Source organism: Pecten maximus, chromosome 4 (genome assembly GCF_902652985.1).
Source record: "Pecten maximus chromosome 4, xPecMax1.1, whole genome shotgun sequence".
Classification (NCBI taxonomy): domain Eukaryota; kingdom Metazoa; phylum Mollusca; class Bivalvia; order Pectinida; family Pectinidae; genus Pecten; species Pecten maximus.
In genome coordinates this window covers 50,149,529-50,169,096 of record NC_047018.1, presented here as the reverse complement: position 1 = coordinate 50,169,096, position 19,568 = coordinate 50,149,529, and the positions used below count along the sequence as shown (strand labels likewise).

At 34.5% G+C, this 19,568-nt stretch overlaps 1 protein-coding gene across 1 annotated transcript in view; it reads right to left on the bottom strand.

Annotated features, from left to right (window-relative positions):
* Positions 1–213: 213 nt before the first annotated feature.
* LOC117326361 (receptor-type tyrosine-protein phosphatase epsilon-like) overlaps positions 214–19,568 on the bottom strand; it is a gene marked incomplete at its 5' end in the record, with an annotated part of 22,011 nt that continues 2,656 nt past the window's right edge. The window contains 21 exons of the mRNA XM_033883074.1: positions 214–3,934; positions 4,689–4,824; positions 5,384–5,535; positions 6,326–6,451; positions 7,465–7,590; positions 7,685–7,758; positions 8,223–8,322; positions 8,576–8,704; positions 9,227–9,362; positions 10,404–10,549; positions 10,843–10,971; positions 11,240–11,337; positions 11,953–11,989; positions 12,528–12,604; positions 13,021–13,108; positions 13,314–13,672; positions 14,296–14,342; positions 14,948–15,053; positions 16,004–16,141; positions 18,774–18,911; positions 19,251–19,385. Coding sequence (XP_033738965.1) covers positions 3,863–3,934; positions 4,689–4,824; positions 5,384–5,535; positions 6,326–6,451; positions 7,465–7,590; positions 7,685–7,758; positions 8,223–8,322; positions 8,576–8,704; positions 9,227–9,362; positions 10,404–10,549; positions 10,843–10,971; positions 11,240–11,337; positions 11,953–11,989; positions 12,528–12,604; positions 13,021–13,108; positions 13,314–13,672; positions 14,296–14,342; positions 14,948–15,053; positions 16,004–16,141; positions 18,774–18,911; positions 19,251–19,385 — 2,549 coding nt within the window. The remainder of the gene's footprint in view (positions 3,935–4,688; positions 4,825–5,383; positions 5,536–6,325; positions 6,452–7,464; positions 7,591–7,684; positions 7,759–8,222; positions 8,323–8,575; positions 8,705–9,226; positions 9,363–10,403; positions 10,550–10,842; positions 10,972–11,239; positions 11,338–11,952; positions 11,990–12,527; positions 12,605–13,020; positions 13,109–13,313; positions 13,673–14,295; positions 14,343–14,947; positions 15,054–16,003; positions 16,142–18,773; positions 18,912–19,250; positions 19,386–19,568) is intronic.

Genomic DNA, 19,568 nt, shown 5'->3' with positions numbered 1-19,568 from the left:
CATTTTCTACGGTTACCAGCTCCAGCATCAATAAATATGTCCAGTCATTTTACTGTCTATGTTAGTAAAGGTTTGGAATCAAACTTCACTAGAGTTGTCTGCCCTTTGATCATGAGCTCTTACCAACAAAATTTGTTTTGGACTACGGGAATATCTTTACTCTATAATAGTGATGCTAAAGGCCGTGGTGATTACTCAAATATAACCAAGAGCTTCTTCAAGTTAAATAATTTATTTTTTAGATATTTAAAACCGTAACAATGACATAAAAATCCTATATTGATTCTAGCATATCCGCACATGTATTCTCTCGAAATCTCTCACCACACTCAAACTTCTAATTAATTTGATGTATATTTACAATGAAAGACTTGAACAAACAACAAATAAAATAAGACGATTGCATAACCTTATCTGGCCGTACCCCCAGCTAGCCCCAGTTTTTGAAATCCCAAAAATACATACACTGCCGTACGATTTAATTTTTTTTCTTCAAAATGCATTGTATTTTAATCTTTTCAAAGGAATAGCCATATCAAGTGAATTCCCTTAACAACTACATTTTTGAAACCTCAATAAAAAAAAAAAATCTGGAAACCTTATTCCCGTAGCCTCCCCCTAAAGTGGATAAAAAGTTCAGCCTGCTTAAAAAATTCTAAAAAAATAATTATCTGTTACATATAAGACAAGACAGCCGCATTGAGAAATGAGGAAAATCCTTTATCATCCCTGGCAGGAAATACACAGAGTGACATCACATGACCTACATCCAGCTATAGAAGTCAAAACAAAAACATTCGAATTATGCTGGAGCGTCCCTGGATTACTATAGCAACCACGTGCGCTTATTCCGTGCAGGACTTTTCGTGGAAAATATTGAGTACACAATGTACAACTGTTCTTTAGATGCACACACATGGCAAAGACATGCTTAACTCATAAATACCTCTTATTCTAAAATAGAAAATTGTTGCATACGACGACTTGCGTTCTACGTCACTTCCGATTCTCGCTTCCTGTAAACAACCATGTTTTCCCTTCCCGACTCATTCCTAAGCTATTCTAAATCATGATGCCTAACATAATCAGGTTAAGTTTAAACATATTTTATCGGAACAAAAGGATTCGGCTCAAGTTGTTAAGCTTATATAAAGCCCTCTCAAACACAATTACATGTATATTTATTGTTAAAGTAAGAAAATGGAAGACATTTGTACAGAGCAGAATCAAAATACTCGTAATATCATCACGTTCAAAACATAATTATGCATACAGTGTGTCCATTGATCAACGAATTGTGATAACCTTTTTATAATTAATAATTTATGTTTTTTATGTACATATATCATCAAATTCGAATGGTTATTGTTCATAAGGTTATTTTTTTTTTCTCAAGATATACCCAATAATATGAAAAAATACAAAATAAAAATTGGTTTACCGTGATGTACTTTTAAATTCTCATAAATAGGAAAGGATTCAATAACGTTTCTGAATACTTCCTTACTTTTTCTGGCTACACCGACTCGCCTATTTATTATCATTAACATCATCAACCACACAATACGTGTCTTATTCATTCTGCTATGCCTTTCGCCTCCATCTTGCCACAATATCGATCATCCGGAAACCATCACTTAATGTCCTCATTGTTTAAATTAACAATGCTACTATCACTAGAATCTACTTGTGGATATCACAGTGTAAGTAAGTAACTAATTAACTAATTGGTCGCGAGATTGAGTCACATTATGAAGTAAATCACTGGAATCACTGGATGACATCGATATAAGTCTTATTTGACTTCTTTGATGTATCGTGGCGTTTTCCAATTACTGGAATTTATCTTTCGCGACTTCCTACACCAACTCTATGATATATTTATACGTTACATGGTTTGGCAGTTCTGATAAATATAGATTTGATAAATCCTGATAATGATTAAAATAATTATCTTATCTGTTAAAATATTTTATCAGATGAATTAATTAAAATCATAACGATACAATTGTCTTTTTTACATATCAATATTCTACATATACAATAACAACAGATGCGTAAATGTCTATTTGAACAAACACATTATGTACAGATCATAAAACAATCATGTGGCAGCCTTTTACACAAGTTGTTAGCTGTGACCGCCTTTAAGGCGTGTAACTATTGAACTACACTGTTTTGCGGTCTAGTATTGAACCATCAAGTATGGAACTATGGCGCATTAGGTAATTGCAGCCGCATTTAGGACAACTATGGAACCATGGCCGCCTTTAGGACAACTATGGAACCGTGGCCGCCTTTAGGACTACCATTGAACCGTGGCCGCCTTTAGGACTAGAATGGAACTGTGGCCGCCTTGAGGACCAGTATGGAACTGTGGCCACCTTGAGGACCAGTATGGAACTGTGGCCGCCTTGAAGACTAGTATAGAACTGTGGCCGCCTTGAGGACCAGTATGGAACTGTGGCCGCCTTGAGGACCAGTATGGAACTGTGGCCGCCTTGAAGACTAGTATAGAACTGTGGCCGCCTTGAAGACTAGTATAGAACTGTGGCCGCCTTGAGGACCAGAATGGAACTGTGGCCGCCTTGAGGACTAGTATGAAACTGTGGCCGCCTTGAGGACTAGAATGGAACTGTGGCCGCCTTGAGGACTAGAATGGAACTGTGGCCGCCTTGAGGACCAGTATGGAACTGTGGCCACCTTGAGGACCAGTATGGAACTGTGGCCGCCTTGAAGACTAGTATAGAACTGTGGCCGCCTTGAGGACTAGAATGGAACTGTGGCCGCCTTGAGGACCAGAATGGAACTGTGGCCGCCTTGAAGACTAGTATAGAACTGTGGCCGCCTTGAGGACTAGAATGGAACTGTGGCCGCCTTGAGGACTAGTAAAGAACTGTGGCCGCCTTTAGGACTAGAATGGAACTGTGGCCGCCTTGAGGACCAGTATGGAACTGTGGCCACCTTGAGGACTAGTATGGAACTGTGGCCGCCTTGAAGACTAGTATAGAACTGTGGCCGCCTTGATGGCTAGTATGGAACTGTGGCCGCCTTGAGGACTAGTATGAAACTGTGGAGTATGGAACTGTGGCCGCCTTGAAGACCAGCATGCAACTGTGACCACTTTGAAAGCTAATATGGGACTATTGACACCTTGAGGGGTAGTATGGAACTATGAACGCATTTGAGGATTGGTATGACAATGTGGCGGGCTTTGAGGACTAGTTTGGAACTATGACAGCCTTTGAGGACTAGTAAGGACCAATGGCCGCCATGAGGGATTGTATGGGAAAGTGGCCGCCTTGAGGACTAGCATGGAACTGTGATTGTCTTTTTAGACCGGTAAGGAACTGTCATCACCTTGAAGACCAGTATGGAACTGTCACCGCTTTGAAGACCAGCATGGAACTGTGACTGCCTTGGAGACCAGCATGGAACTGGGACTGCCTTGGAGACCAGCATGGAACTGTGACTGCCTTGGAGACCAGCATGGAACTGGGACTGCCTTGGAGACCAGCATGGAACTGGGACTGCTTTGAAGACCAGCATGGAACTGTGACTGCCTTGGAGACTGGTATCGAGTTGACCGCTAAGAGCTTTAGTATCAAACCGCAATAACTCTGGGATAAGTTACTGCTTGGTCACGGAGGATAGTTGTTGCAGCAAGAAGACTATATGATATTATTTCGGCATCATCAAGCTGCGAACCAAGTTGGATTGATGCTGGCATCGTGGTGCTTATTCCATGGTGACTACTAGATATACCTATTGTCAGGCCACCATCGTACGCAGTCTACAGTTATAGCTGCTTTCATGAACAACTATTGTCAGCGTCGCCTGCTTATGCATTTTGGAACTTCAATTATTCGTTCGAATAGATAGACGTTGAATGTATGTATTCCTCCAATGCTTGGTATGCAATTCGGATATCCCCCTGAAATAAAGACAATGAAAAATTACTTTATGATAAAATTCTATTATCATTTCATTATCGAGTAAATATAATGGTTTATTAAGTTGATTCTGTGCGCAGATACATAGCTTTTTTGGTGGTTGAGAAAGTGTAATCATTATCTGATAATAGAATATATTACGTTAAGGTAAAATAGATACTCTTTATCTGACATATAAAGGTAAGATATTTAATGTTAAATATATTTGTGCCATTCTAAATTCCGAATGACATTGGTATAATACTGGTCCATTCAGGGAGTTAGAACGTTTTAAGATTAATTTCAGAAATGTTGAAGACGAGAATTAAGACATAGTGAATACATCATGGCTGACAGCGTAGTGCATACTTTTCCTGCCTTAATATAAAACTTTATAGAACTTTACATACTTGTATATATTAAATATTAAACTAAAAAACAACTAAATTATGGATCGTTGTCACAGCCTCTATACTTCACGATACAATATCTTCCAAGACAAAATATACGTTCAGATGCATCTCCAATTGTAGACAAGTAGTTTTTATACAATCTTCAATATCTTTATTAGGAATAGTTTGATCATGAAGTTGATCTTTCATGATTTAAAACAAGTCAAAGTGCCGAGTAAAGACGCCTGAATAAAATTTCAAAGTAAACGTATTCGCTGATGTAAAAGAGCATATGTATGCATTAAAAAGTAGGTACCTTATGACAAACGCTATAGATGTTGAGCAATATTGTAGAAATACAAACCAAGGTATTGAAGGCGTGTGGTTGTCTATTTTGGATTTCCCTGGCGGCGTTGAATATGTCAATAGTGCCGTCTAGGTCCATCCTTTCAATGACTGCTTTCAGTAAACAGAACGGGGCACAGTTTGTTTTTCCATCACTACAAACAGACATTATATTTAAAACAATTCGTTCTGTTTCTTTCGTAGTGTCAATGTTCCGGCAATGTATGTGTTATTTATATATGTACAATGGAATCGTATGTATAAAGGGTTCAATGCATTGCTTATTATGCAAAATGGATGCTTTTCAATTCTATACGAAATTAAACTGTGTTTGAGAACACACACACACACACACACACACACACAAAATAAACGAAATAAATAATTGAATAAACTTCAATTTTCGGGATAAATACTGATTCAGACAATATATCAAATTATAGTAGACATCGCCACATCAAAATGTAGTAAGAGACAAATTGATTTCTTTGACAACATACGCCCGTCTATCCGTATTGCATGCATATCAAATACTTTACATACATAAGCTGGAGAACAAATGACGTTGCACCGGCTGTAGATTTAGATATCATTAATCTATGCATGAGCAAAATTAAATTTGTGTTAAAAAACAGTTACTAATTTTAGTATTTACGCTATTGTTTATCACGCATTCTTTTATATACATTCTACCTATATCGTATTGTGTTTTACCTGCAAACAACTGTAAAGATAGTATCCTTGTGTGACATTCCCAGGCGAATCGTTGACGTCACAGCATTGACCAGCTTATGAGTGGCTATGTGATCGGTATGGTCGCTGCTTATTGGTGCTTTCAAAACTTTCACTAACTTTCTCTTTTGATCCTAGGAAAAGATTCAAAATTGGATTTCTTGATACAACAACAACGAAGACGACGACGACAACAACAACAACAACAGGATATCTTAATAGAAAACTCGACCCCAAAACCAGAAAGGTTATCCCAGGTTTTTTTTTACGGAATAAGCGCTCACTAGACAGCCTGAAGCCAGAAAGCGAGCGCTCTGCTCTGACATTAGAAACAATTAATGCCCGTTACCAATATTTGTCCGTCCGTCCTTTGTTAACTTTTACTTGTCCAGCAATTTCTTACATTTTTCGACCGAATTCTTTGAAACTTTTTATACATTATAATCATATACCTGTAGTTGTATTTACAAGAAAAAAGTTTATTGTACTACATTTGGAAAACAAAGTTATTGCCCTCGTTCATCTCGCTATTTGACTTTTGTCCAGATATTTCTTTTCAACCGATTTCTTTGAAAACGATTAGGATTTTTTTGTAGAAGTTATTGCCCTTTGTTTATGTCTAGTACTTGAGATACCGGAGAATGGATATCTCCTTCAGTTTTCTGTCGATTTCTTTGAAACTTGGTAGGCTTTATAATCAAGTTATTTTTAATGAGATATAACATTTTGTTTATTTCCCTCAAACTGTCAATTGAATATTGACTTCGTACTGAGGGTGAGATTCATACCATGCCAGCTAACCACTCTTAAGAAAATGCAGATATTATTTCAATGTGCACTATTATAGAACACCGTATAGCATTCAACTGGCCTATATTGTTCCGTTTCGCGGTACTTTTGTTTTATCATGTATTTTCAATTTACCTGTTTTTGAATGTATACTTGGATTTCTTCCGCCTCCTCCATTGTCTCATTAGTGTCGACTATACTGACGGTAAAGCCGACTATTTCAAGAACTGGCTCGTCGGCCGTAGGGAGAAACTGAGCGTCCTAAAACACATAGAATACTGTAAAGTATGGAATATGACATTTTTCATTTGATGCTTATCATTTCTTGGGATCACACCTGTCAAAGAAAATTTCTAGATTTAGCATATGTATATAAGTCACTCGGGATAGCAAAACAATACTAATATACCCGACAATAATGAGATATAACATAACAATCGGCAAATGTATTGACAGGGTATGCATAATTAGGAAGTAGTACTTGGTATGAAGAACAGAGCACGTATATTATAAAGATTCAACACGAATATCTAATAGTGTTGTGTACATGTATATGGTAGTATGGGTGTGATGAGACTATCTAATTGTAACGGTGTGGTCTAGCGGGAGATAATTTGTAACTCGTATTGTATGAGTTATCCCCCTTTCTAGAATTCTCTTCATGTAACATGGAACTGGAAACATGTGTTTGCGTTTTATCTACGAAGATGTCATGTGAATCGTAAGCGAGTTCCCCACTCACCTCGCACATTGACATAACAATAGAACAAATTTTATTTTATTTGTATACCAATCCGGATAAAGCTTACCGACGTTTGTTTTGAGATAAGATAAAACAAATAAAAACTGGAATGGCAGTGAAGAGATTTTAGCATGATGACTGCTATTGTCTGATTATCATTTGTATTAACAATTTGTGCCAAAAGCATAGATGCATCAAGGATGAGAAATAAGCGCTGCTAAAATACACTGGAAAGGAAATACCCAAACATAGTGTTTAGTACTTTGTTTAATAATCAGGATATTGGTCAATAAAATTATGATTACTGTTCGCGCACATATTTTTTGCGGCAATTTTATTTCAGCGTTTTTCGTTCTTGAAGCATTCCAGTAAATTATGATTGAGCTAATTACATTATCTATGTGATATTTCTACAGAAAATATGAAAGTGTGCTAATTCTTCATAGTGCGAATTTGTTATAATTTGGAAATGCGCGAAAATTTAAGTGCACCAAAATTGATACGTTTACACTATATAACATTGATCACTTACTGTCTCTTCTCTGTCGAGTAAAACAACGATCTGAGAGTTGTTGTCATAAACCATCGTCCAAAAATCCGGAACAGTATCAGCCAATGGTAATTGTGTTGTCTGGAAGCCGCAGGACCTGGAACAAGACTAAAAAACAAACAGATAGAAATATTGATGATGAAATATAATGAATACCAGGTCAAAGTGTCAAACCGTCGATACCACGATCAAGTACACTCACAGGGAGGTAAACTGCGTTGATATAATCTTTTCTTCCTTCCAAAGGCGTTTTTAACCGCACCCGAAAGCGGTTGGCTGAAATATGAAAATATAAAGCAGTTAAAGGGATGTAACTTTCACATCTATGGCAGGGAAAGTAAATTTGTGTTATCTGGTAAACAAATATAAAGTCAACCGTCGTTAACTCGAACTCGGATAACTTGAATACCCCGTTTAACTCGAAGTATTACTCCGGTCCCGGCCGAAATTCTCCTTTTTCTTAGTGATAAAAACTCGGATATTTCGAAAAACTCGGTTATCCCGAAGTATAATATCCCGATATTATAAAACCTATGTAAAATATACCGGTTATCCCGAAGTTGAATTATTTTAATTTCTAAACCACTTTTGTGACGAATTGGCACAGCCCCACTAAGGGCACATATGAGGAATAGGATATATACCAAGTATTTATGTATGAATAAAGAAAAAGAATAGAAACACAAAGAACTTTTATATATCACTTCTCTTGTCATATTTCAATATTGAAAAACACTTACCTGGTATGAAATCCTTTGACCTGTTTTTCCATACGTTTTCATCTGAAAGTGCTATCGAAAAGTCCTTTGCAACAAAAGTTGGTTTAATTTTGCAGAGTGCCTGTCAAGAAAAAGTGTTTTAGAAGATTTTGAGGAATTTAAAAATAATCGAAATAGGTTGCATGTAACATTACAATGATGTAGTTATTTTATTTCATTTGGCATCAATATTAATTACAGATTACCTGGTAGACGTAACATATAAATAGAAATACCTTTCTATTAACTCTATATAAAAGATTTCATTGATTTATTTAAGTAGCAGATATTTATAGTTCCTCAAAAATTCTGTTTTATGTTGAATTTTCGTTTACTTCAAATTCGTCTTGTATGCGATTGTTGCGAACTCCTTGTCCCATTTCTCCAAATTCACTCTTAAGAACAGATGTGTCTGGGAATGTCAAACTGACATCTAATGCATCGTGTAGGGCTATGTACTGTTCCTGTAACGAAAACCAGATATTGTGTTAGGGATAATTCAATCGATTGAATGATCTATACATATTGCCTCGTATACCATATCATACTATACTGTTACGTTACATTGTAGTTTGTGTTCTGCGAGCTTTGCACCACTAGCTTCTTACATATAAAACACAGTAAGGATTTCTACTTGCAGTTACAGCGAGTTTATACTTTGGGTTTGTTTTTGTTTAATGTCCTATTAACAGCCAGGGTCATTTAAGGATGTGCCAGGTTTTGGAGGTGGATGAAAGCCGGAGTAACCGGAGAAAAACCACCGGCCTGCGGTCAGTACCTGGCAACTGCCCCACGTAACTCGCAACCCAGAGGTGGAGGGCTAGTGTTAAAGTGTCGGGACACCTTAACCACTCTGTCACCGCGGCCCCCAGCGAGTTTATACCTGTTTCATTTTCACCTGGAGCGCAACTATATAAAGGTTAAAATATTGCTCTAGAAACTCGCATTTAGGTTAGGAGATATACAGGTATACAGAACATACTCACCTCTGTCTGAATCATATTCAGTCTGTTTTCGCGCATCTTCAGAGTATACAGGTAAACGTCTATTGTCGGGGATGTCTGTGCATGTTTCCGGAGAGAGTCCAGGCCTATATAAGTACCGGTCCTCCCTATCCCAGCGCTACAAACAACAAGTTTATTTGGTCAATTATTGTTTTTATTATCGGTAAATCAATCATCGCTGTTTCTTTTTGTTACTAAGCATAACTGTCGAGTCCTCGAAGGACATATATCCATGATATACTATAATTGTACTTATTTTGTTGTGCTCAAATTTAACGCAAACTCTAATCAAAATGAATGAGCAGAATGTCAAATAGGCGCAACGGCAATGTTGACTATATAAAACTTTGTAGATAAACAACCATTAGCACAATCAAACTTTATCGAAATTCTTCCACCACGAAAATCGCAAAAATAAGATTACCACTAAAATGTGTACGTTGACAGAATTCATTACTCGACATGTACCGTAGGTTTTAGAAATATCATATTTAATTGGATATGAAACCCTCAAAAATGCTATCTCCTTTTATATATTGTCATAGTTATCCCCCTTTTCCAAGAAAGTCTAGATTTCCAGAAAATAAGCATGGAAAGGAAAGGTAGTTTTTTTTGCAAGAATGCAGATAGTGGAGCAAAAATCACTCATGTCAATTTTCATGACAATCGGTTCATTAGTTCCTGATCTTGTCGTATCCTCTTGTATGTGCCGAACTTTCTTGGTGCTTGATCAAATCTTACAACAATTGCGAAACAAGTTATACCAGCTGATATCTGTCACGTGTGTTGGCCCGAATGGAAGCACGCGAGGAATCTTTACTATGTGAGAAAACCAGAGTACCCGAAGATAACTAACTTGGTCGAGTAAATGACCCCATACCTTCTTAGGTCCGATTGGGGAGTCAAATCCCGATCTAGGTGAAACTGAGTTCCGCCTAGGTGAAAGGAAAGTGTTACCACCATGCTACCCGACCACCCCACTTGCGTTTCTACGATCCCCTGTATCTATTTTGACATTGACATTTTGATATTGACATTTGTTAGATGACATCGACAACCGTGAACCATATGTTATACATTTCCCCTCAATGATATTGCTTAACCGCTTTAACGTGTCAAAAACTGCCTATTCACTTGGCAGGAGTAGAAGTTAATATACCTGCAATGCACAACTAGCGGTCCGGGTAGGTTTGTCTTTTGTTTTTCTACTGATCTTTGAAACTGTGCTAACTGGAACGGATTCGGAACTCCATGATCTGGCCAGGTGATAAAGTGGAATTGATACACTTTGCGTTTTTCCTCGGTCTAATTATATGAAACAAATATATAAAAGTGTCAATTATTACACTTCTTTAAACCACAGAAAAGCTGTCGATATATACATGTAACGCGTGCATGAATAATCAAACAAAAATACATACCGCGATTTTTTTGTATTTAAATTCGAGATCCCATAGAAACCATGAAAATATTGAACGATTCATGTTAGACAGTATATTTCTCTTATATACGCGAACTATTGTATATATTATGTAATTGGCAATATCTATTACATCTAACACATCATGCACGGTAGGTGGGGTTAAACAAATACATACGTTTTTATCAATTACGGACAATGTCCTAGACACAAAAGCTAGGTATTGCTTTTCGTCTGTGAGAACTACTGATAGCTGATCATTCGACATCATTCCACCGAGAGGAGGCCAATACCGATGGCATTTCACCTGAAAATGTATACGAGCGTTTTGTAAGCAAAATACGACACATACATTTTATACTGCGCCCTACATCATACAGACTACCACAAGCATATATAACGTAACAAATTATGTGAATGATTTAGTGCAAATTTACTGTTTCTATTTTTGTCTATATAACATTTGAATACTTTTGTTTAGATATGGTTTAATATAGCATTTACTTTTGTCCCCATGTTCATTGACAAATAAAATATTAATTCCTAAAAAAAAAAAATTTCAGCCAAAGTAATACCTTTTTCCCTTCTTTGATGTTTGTTATCATCACAATTTTCCCTGAGTTCTGTTCCCAAATCATTCTCCAGAAATCCCATACGGTGGCTTCCTTTGGACCTGTAAATACAAACCTCTTGACAGTCCACACTCGATTTAAGATATAGGTATTATGACACATACGTGTCAATATCAACATAATTTAACGAGGAGTTAAAGACATGTATTTACGTAGGATTTTTTTATTTGAAAGTAGTAAGGTCTATCTTCAGATCCTTACGACCTATCTGATGACTGGAAAATTTCGCCAAGAGAATAAACTTTTATTATATGATAGTGTGAACATCGAGATAACGGGTCCAGGACATATTGTGCACATAAACATTTTACAATGTAATTTTAAAGTTAGCAAGAATGACCTTTGACTTCTAAGCTCTGACTGATTACCACTAGATTTCTTATAACATTTTATTTTGTGAAAATTTGTCTGCATATTGACCACCGCAATCGAACTCCGGTATCTCGAAGTCAGCTGGGTCATTAAAAAGCATCAATATATCACGGTATTTCGAGGGAAATGAGTATATTCTGTATAGAATGTTTTATCTATTTGAACAATTTTATCTTCGGGTTAAGCAGTATCTTCGAGTTGTAAGATTTGAGATAATGAAGTTTGACTGCATTAAAACACAATCCTTTATCGAAATATAATATGGATCACAATGGATGACTGACCTTGTGTACCTATGTACTGTCGCTCCTCGCTTACAGACTGTTAAAAGGAAAGCCATAATGAAATGAATACGTTGTCAATATATATTCAGTAATTTCATTTCGTAACAAAGATTTTGATTGGCTTACAATTTACATTATCAACCAATGGCGTAGGAAATTGACGTCGCCGTCTGTAACATTGGTTTTGATTGCATTATAACAGAGATGTAATATTTCTATGAGAAAAGAGTCCATCAACAAAAATACATGTCAAAAGAGATTGTGCAGGATAAATTAATTTATAAAGTTTTACTTGAATACATTTGATGTGATGGAGCTATAAAACAAAAAAGATTAAAAAAAAAAAAAAATGATAATAATAAACAAAAAACAATTAATTTACAGTTTTCTTGAACCAGTGTAATCGTCACTTTTATCTGTATGATTCCCTAAGAAATCAACCGCCATATGTAACTTTTAACTTTTACATTTTCTTTTCTTTCTTTCTTCTTTTTTTTTTAATTGATTTTCATCTTAGAATACCTTACAAAGTCAGTTCAATGTTTCAATTTTACCAATATTTTTCATTTACTTACATTTATGTAGTTTCCATTGATGTAGTCAGAATTATCCACGCCAGGTAATGTGTTTAGAACAACACGAGAATGGTCATCTGCAAACATTCCATTTTTCATGAATATTGTAAATTTCACAATCTCCACAGCAAAGACAAATACTTTTATGTAAAGGAGTGCATGTCACAAATCCGAGATATACATATGAATGTAGCCACAAATGCATATTTGGATATTAGAGATATTCAAATCATGTTTAAAAATCAACTAAGTGAATACTATATAATGATTGTTGAAATGTTCACAAAAAATCATAATTAATTGTTATATTAATGCGAGTGATGCAAATTTCGTTATTATATATATTTCCATATTATGATAATATCCTGATATAATACTATTATTCTCCTCCATTTGAATACATTTGTGTGTGAGAATATTTTACCGTCATATGTTTCAAAAAATCATTTATTCAACATACACATTTATGATTCTTTTATTTATCATTACTTACAAGGAAACATGTCCTTAAACCGATTTTTTACTTTCTTTTCGGGGCCCTTTCCGCTTTCATGTGGATGCTGGAGTCCTTTGGGAAGTTTCTGTAAGAAATTATCATTTACAAATTATTGTTAAAACAAAATAAACACATCACTTTTGACAATGCGTAAATAAAGTAGCATCCTTACCACTTAAAGTTATTTGTATCGAGAATTGGGATTTTAACACTATATTTAATTCATTTCTATATTCTAAATTCATGTATTTTCTCGATAAATCGTCATTCCTGGGATTGTTAATACTTGCGCTGTATTCGTCAACGAACGCTCCCGACTCTTTCTTGAACGCTATGGTCTCAGTTAACTTGGAAACATTTATTTGCGTTCCAGAATTAACTGCGTAGTTCGTGTATAAATTGTCGGATTGGTCCAAATTGTCTGAAATATCTTCATCGGTTTCGTCCTGGTCTTTGCTCAAATTTGACGCCATACTCCTCACGGAAATCTCGTCATCGATATTTTTATATATGTTTTCTTCGTCATTGATTACTTCGTATATTGCTTTATCATTTTCGTGTTTGATATCGCCATTACGCAGCATTTTTGTTTCGTCCTCATTCAAATTTTCCTCTGTCGGTGATGCTATGTTACAGTATACTGCGTCATCTGAAAAAGAGTATTGATCATTTTAATTACACTTGAAAAGGTAAACGGAGAATAAGATCAAGTGTTCCGGGAATGTTAGCATCCTTTGCTTCTTCGTAGATGTCCGCCATATAAATCTTTGTCATATTCAGAAAATGTCACGTCCTCAAAGTGAGAACCTATATATTACAACAGAAATATCAAGCATTTTAAAGGTCACTGAACACATGAAGGGTCCCTTCGCTACAGAATTAAAGTTTCACCTCAAAATCAATATACAGACAGTAAAATTAGATATTTTAAATAAATTAGATATACCAAAACATTTTGATTAAAATTAGTGTTATACAGATATCCATCCATTTCAAGATTTACAGATTGAAAATGAAATTCATTTACTGAACATGACGATACATTTAATTTAGAACATTCAACTGTCGTAGGCTTACAGAGGAAAATGATTAGAACACATTTTTCAGCGCTAATAAATATTCCATAGAATTCATCCAGGGTATGAATTAATGTTCCTGCACTGAATTTTGTATGTCCTTCAGCATTTCCACACATTGTTTTATTCTTATTTGTTGAGTATTTTTGTCATAAAGAAGGAGAAAGACAAAAACAGTGACCAATGATTAACTCACCAGTTCTGTGAAATTCTACAGACCGTTCAGCTGACCGAGTCCTTTTTCTGTAAGAAAATAAATGTCGTTACGGTATTTGATCTCAAGTTATAACAGATGAATATTGATTAGTATATACAGTGATTGATATAATACGTAGGAGCAAACATACATTAATTGTGTAATCATTCACTATACTTGCAGCTTTTATTGAAATTAATAACTTGTTAAAAAGGCGTGTCAGCAAATCGCCAAATATAGATTAGGATCCCCATGTGATGTACGATCGTTGTTGACAAGCTATTTATAGATGGTTGATGGAAGTTTAAGTCATTTTGTAAAACGCCTGTTATATCAAAATAAATTAGACGCAAAGATATCTCGTTATGACATATGTGTTCAGTTTTCATCTGAATATTTGAAATATAAAATTGCTTAAAGAGAAACCTCCACTGATACATTTTAATTTCATAATTCCACTTTGATCCAATAATTTAATTTTAATTTCATAATTCCACTTTGATCCAAATATTTTCAATGATTCCCACGCAGATAGATATAAATTGATATAATATAAATATATAAAAGCATACATTGTAGAGTGAATATGCTTAAAACTGACACCCCAGCATCCCCAGGTTTACTATTTGTGTAGATGATTAAAATGTCTCACCTGTAGTGCAAAAGTATTGCTACAATCAAACCCACTGTGATAAAAAGGAATAAAATACCCAATACAGCTCCAATGGTGGTCATCATCATACTGTCGTCTTCCGTAACTGTCAATACAAAGCGCAAACTGTCCTTATTAAACTGTCAATGGATGTCCGGGCGAACATTTACTGGAGCATTGCTCTTTGCTAAAAAATATGTCTTGAAGAACAGTTTGCCTGCATTTGTAATGAAAAGCCTGAGGTTATCCATGTAATCATTCACAGATACTGCTAACGTACTTTAGTTGGCGTAATACAATTTTAGCGCATTTTTAGCGAATTTAAACAGGTTAGCGTATAAATTAATTGGTGCGACAAAATTATTTTATATAGTTACAATTTTATAGAAACAGTATATAGAAAGTGTTATTTTATATAGAAATAGTATATAGAAAGTGTTATTTTATATAGAAACAGTATATAGAAAGTGTTAGTTTATATAGAAACAGTATATAGAAAGTGTTAGTTTATATAGAAACAGTATATAGAAAGTGTTAGTTTATATAGAAACAGTATATAAAAGTGTTATTTTATATAGAAACAGTATATAGAAAGTGTTATTTTATATAGAAACAGTATACAGAAAGTGTTATTTTATATAGAAACAGTATATAGAAAGTGTTATTTTATATAGAAACAGTATATAAAAAGTGTTATTTTATATAGAAACAGTATATAGAAAGTGTTATTTTATATAGAAACAGTATATAAAAAGTGTTATTTTATATAGAAACAGTATATAAAAAGTGTTATTTTATATAGAAACAGCATACAGAAAGTGCTTTTAGGGCAATCAAACTTTAGCGGAGAGCTTCTAGCGCGAAAACCTCTAAAAACAGATAACGCTACAATACATACATTTACACAACATAAACTCTTTATAACATACCACAGTATATTATCTCTATATTTATTAAAAAGCCGTATCTATATCTGGTGAAGATTTTTATATAAATTGATCTATTGGTATATACATTCCTTAATGTTACGATAAATATATATATTTCTTCACTTACCGTGTTTGTCACACAGCTCGCCAGACATACCGGATATGCATCCTCTCAGACAGGCCCCGTGGACATGTTGACACTTCCCTAGATGGCAGCCATTACACTTACTTTGACAGTTGCTTCCATATGAAAAATCATCGCATTCTAAACAGAGCAGAGAAATAATGAAATCGATATGAAAACAATGAAATCGACAAGAGAATAATGAAATCGATATGAGAATAATGAAATCGACAAGAGAATAATGAAATCGATATGAGAATAATGAAATCGATATGATAATAATGAAATCGACAAGAGAATAATGAAATCGATATGAGAATAATGAAATAGATATGAGAATATACCAATATATGAAATATGAAATCGATATGAAAATAATGAAATAGACAAGATAATAATAAAATCGATATGAGAATATACCAATATATGAAATATGAACTCGATATTACAATAATGAAGTAGACAAGAGAACAATAAAATCGATATGAGAATAATAAAATCGACGAGAGAATGAAGACATGTAAACAATGGTTTATATATAGTTCTACAGAATTAAGGCACCTTAATACAAAATAGAGGTCGTGATCAAGGTTACTTACTTCTTTAAAACAATATGATAAGACATGTAAACAAATTATCAATTTGAATATGAAAAGCAATAGATAATGATGTACATTCGCAATTTTGTTTTCGAAATGCTGTATTGAAATCAGTCGTTTTTTCTGTTCATATGCAATCTAAATAGACATTTTAGAACAGCTGTTACAGCAGCTTTGTACCAATAAAATGACAGGAATCAATGTGATATTAGATGATATAACGTTAAGATATTTAATTTGAAATTAATAAGTTTTTTCTTAAAATAATATTTAAATAGATATATTTCGCGTGGAATAGCCTATTTTTATTTCCTATTGAAGAATATGTCGATATTTTACTTTGGCTCAAATTCGCACACATTATAACTGTACTCTGTACAATTTATGATAAAAAGAGGTGGGTGACAACAATAATAAAACGAAATTAAATATGACATTTACATTAAGTGAGCTTTTCCCGACACAGAATTTGTAAGGACTCTCACGTATCAGCTCAGAGTGCCTTAATGCTGAAGGAAGTAGCTCAATGTGTTGACCAAGTACTTCCTTGTCTCTCTCTATATATATTATACATTTATGAATGCACACAATGCGTTAAGTGTTTTTGTGTGGGTCCATTGTCACTTAAGGTTATCTGTCACTAAACGCCTCACAGAATATCCTATGCAAGTTACTATAGCTGTTCACAAATCACTATTGAAAATATATTATTAGACGTTATATTTCTGGATGTTAATATATTTAGTATATAATATATTTTATTAAAGTTCCCCTAACTAAGAAAAATAATCTATATTTTAAACACTAAAAGTGTAGAAATGGAAGACAACGGAGAAACTTTTCCATGCCAGAATTACAGTATTTTTTGTTTTATTGTATTTTGATTTTCTTTGCCTAACATTTCCGTTCTTCTTTCTTCCTTTCATAAATAAAGTGTTATCAATGTAAGATTTAGAAAATTCAGCAAAGAAAATCAATTTGTATGAAGTTGTAAGTAATATGTTTGCATGTGAGATTTTCTGCAAATTTATAAGAGTATTTACTTCGAATACAATTAAATATACCCAACATTATATACCCCCCCCCCCCCCCCCCAAAAAAAAAATAAAATAAAAATAAGATAAATAGAAATAGGAAGTTTGATTTTATCAACGTATATATGATAAGTTGAACTTGTTATCATATATATCGCAGATACGTGCTACTTCCCCCTTCAATTCTTGGCGTGATCAACCTTAAGTGGTACTTTGGGAATGTGATGAGGCCTGCGTTATTTGTTGAAGTGCGTGTTTGGTTTTTTTACATGTGGAATACTAATATACAGGAATAGAAAGTGTGTAGTTAATTTTCGCTAAGATATTAACGAATATCACATAGATTTTTTTCAATATTAACACCATTTGAATGACACCAATCAAAATTAGTTTCCATTGAAATTAGTTTCTATTAATTGAGTATGACACGATGATTTTATCTATACATCGCTCTTATCATATACAGTAGTATACTGCAAACTCACATATTTTAGTGGTAATCTTATTTTAGAGATTTTGGCGCTGGAAGCATTCCGCAAAATTAGGATTGCGCTTATTGTTGTTTATCCACGTTGGTCATGGAAGTCATTGTTGGTGTGCTAATTCCTCAGTCCGCTAATCTGTTTTAATTTGATTTTACACTACAATCTGACAGTGTCAGCTGAAATACATTTACAGAATGTGTTGTGGTTCAAATTCCTCTCTAAGTGACCACATCTCACCATGAATAATGCATTAAAGATTCCTATATTTTCATTGTTTAAATATATATTATTTCTTATATTGGTTTGCCATTCATCCACTCACTACCAAATACAATAAAATAGAGAGTGAAGATAAATGTAGCATTCATAATTTAGGGCTTTATATAGAATGATTGCTCTTAACTGGCTTGAAATGTCAGTGGGTTCAAAAGCATACAGCAACGATAACAACAGCAGCAACAACGACGACGACGACGACAACAACAACAACAACAACAACAACAAGGCACGGGCCATATTTTGAGTACAACCAAAGTTAATTCAAGGAACACCTTCGTAGACAATTTTATATCTCTCGATGTTAACTGTACAAGAATGAGGTTTATGTTGTTAGCGACAGAGGTGTACTATCTGGCCCTATTACAATAGTATATACCTTTGTGACATTGCTCTCCATGGAAACCAGGATCACATCCCTGGGTACAATGGCCGTTGATGGGGTGACAGCTCCCATTATCTGTACAGTTTCCACACGTGCCAGAGCAGTTAGTCCCGTAAGAACCTCTATCACATTCTGAAATAAATATCGATTTCAACTGCATAATGACAAATATACATTATCAGGGTCTATCATCTTTTATCGAATTTGCAATTTAGGGGTTTTTTTTGTTTTTTTTTTTTATATATTTTTACGATTTTCTAGTCAACTTAATCCCTTTGATTCAATTGATAATGGCTTTGTAGTGTGTTAAGGTGAAAGCATTTTTTTCTTATTTTGACTTACATATTAACTAACATATTTAACGCAATATGAATAGAACAGATAGAAATCAAAATGCATGTGAAGAATGTCACGAATCCAAAAAATCCTCCAACACACATGCAGATAAGCATATGCCAAATGTATACTTACTCTCGCTACACGTGTCGGTCTGCCATCCGTCTTTACAGCCACCCGGAGGACATAGTCCTGTCGTCCGGTTACAAGATCCTATCCGACATTGACATGCCTTCTCACAATTGTAGCCATAGAACCCAGCCTCACATTCTGAAGAAAAAAACATTTCCCCTGATATGTAATAAAATTGCAAATCAGCATCAAGAGTATTTACAATCCTATCCATTTTAAACCTAAAATGCGTTGGAGAGGTAAGTTTTATATCAAATTGTTGGATAATTTGAAAAGTCAGTATAGTATCAAATGGATTGGGGAAAGTTTGATATATATGTT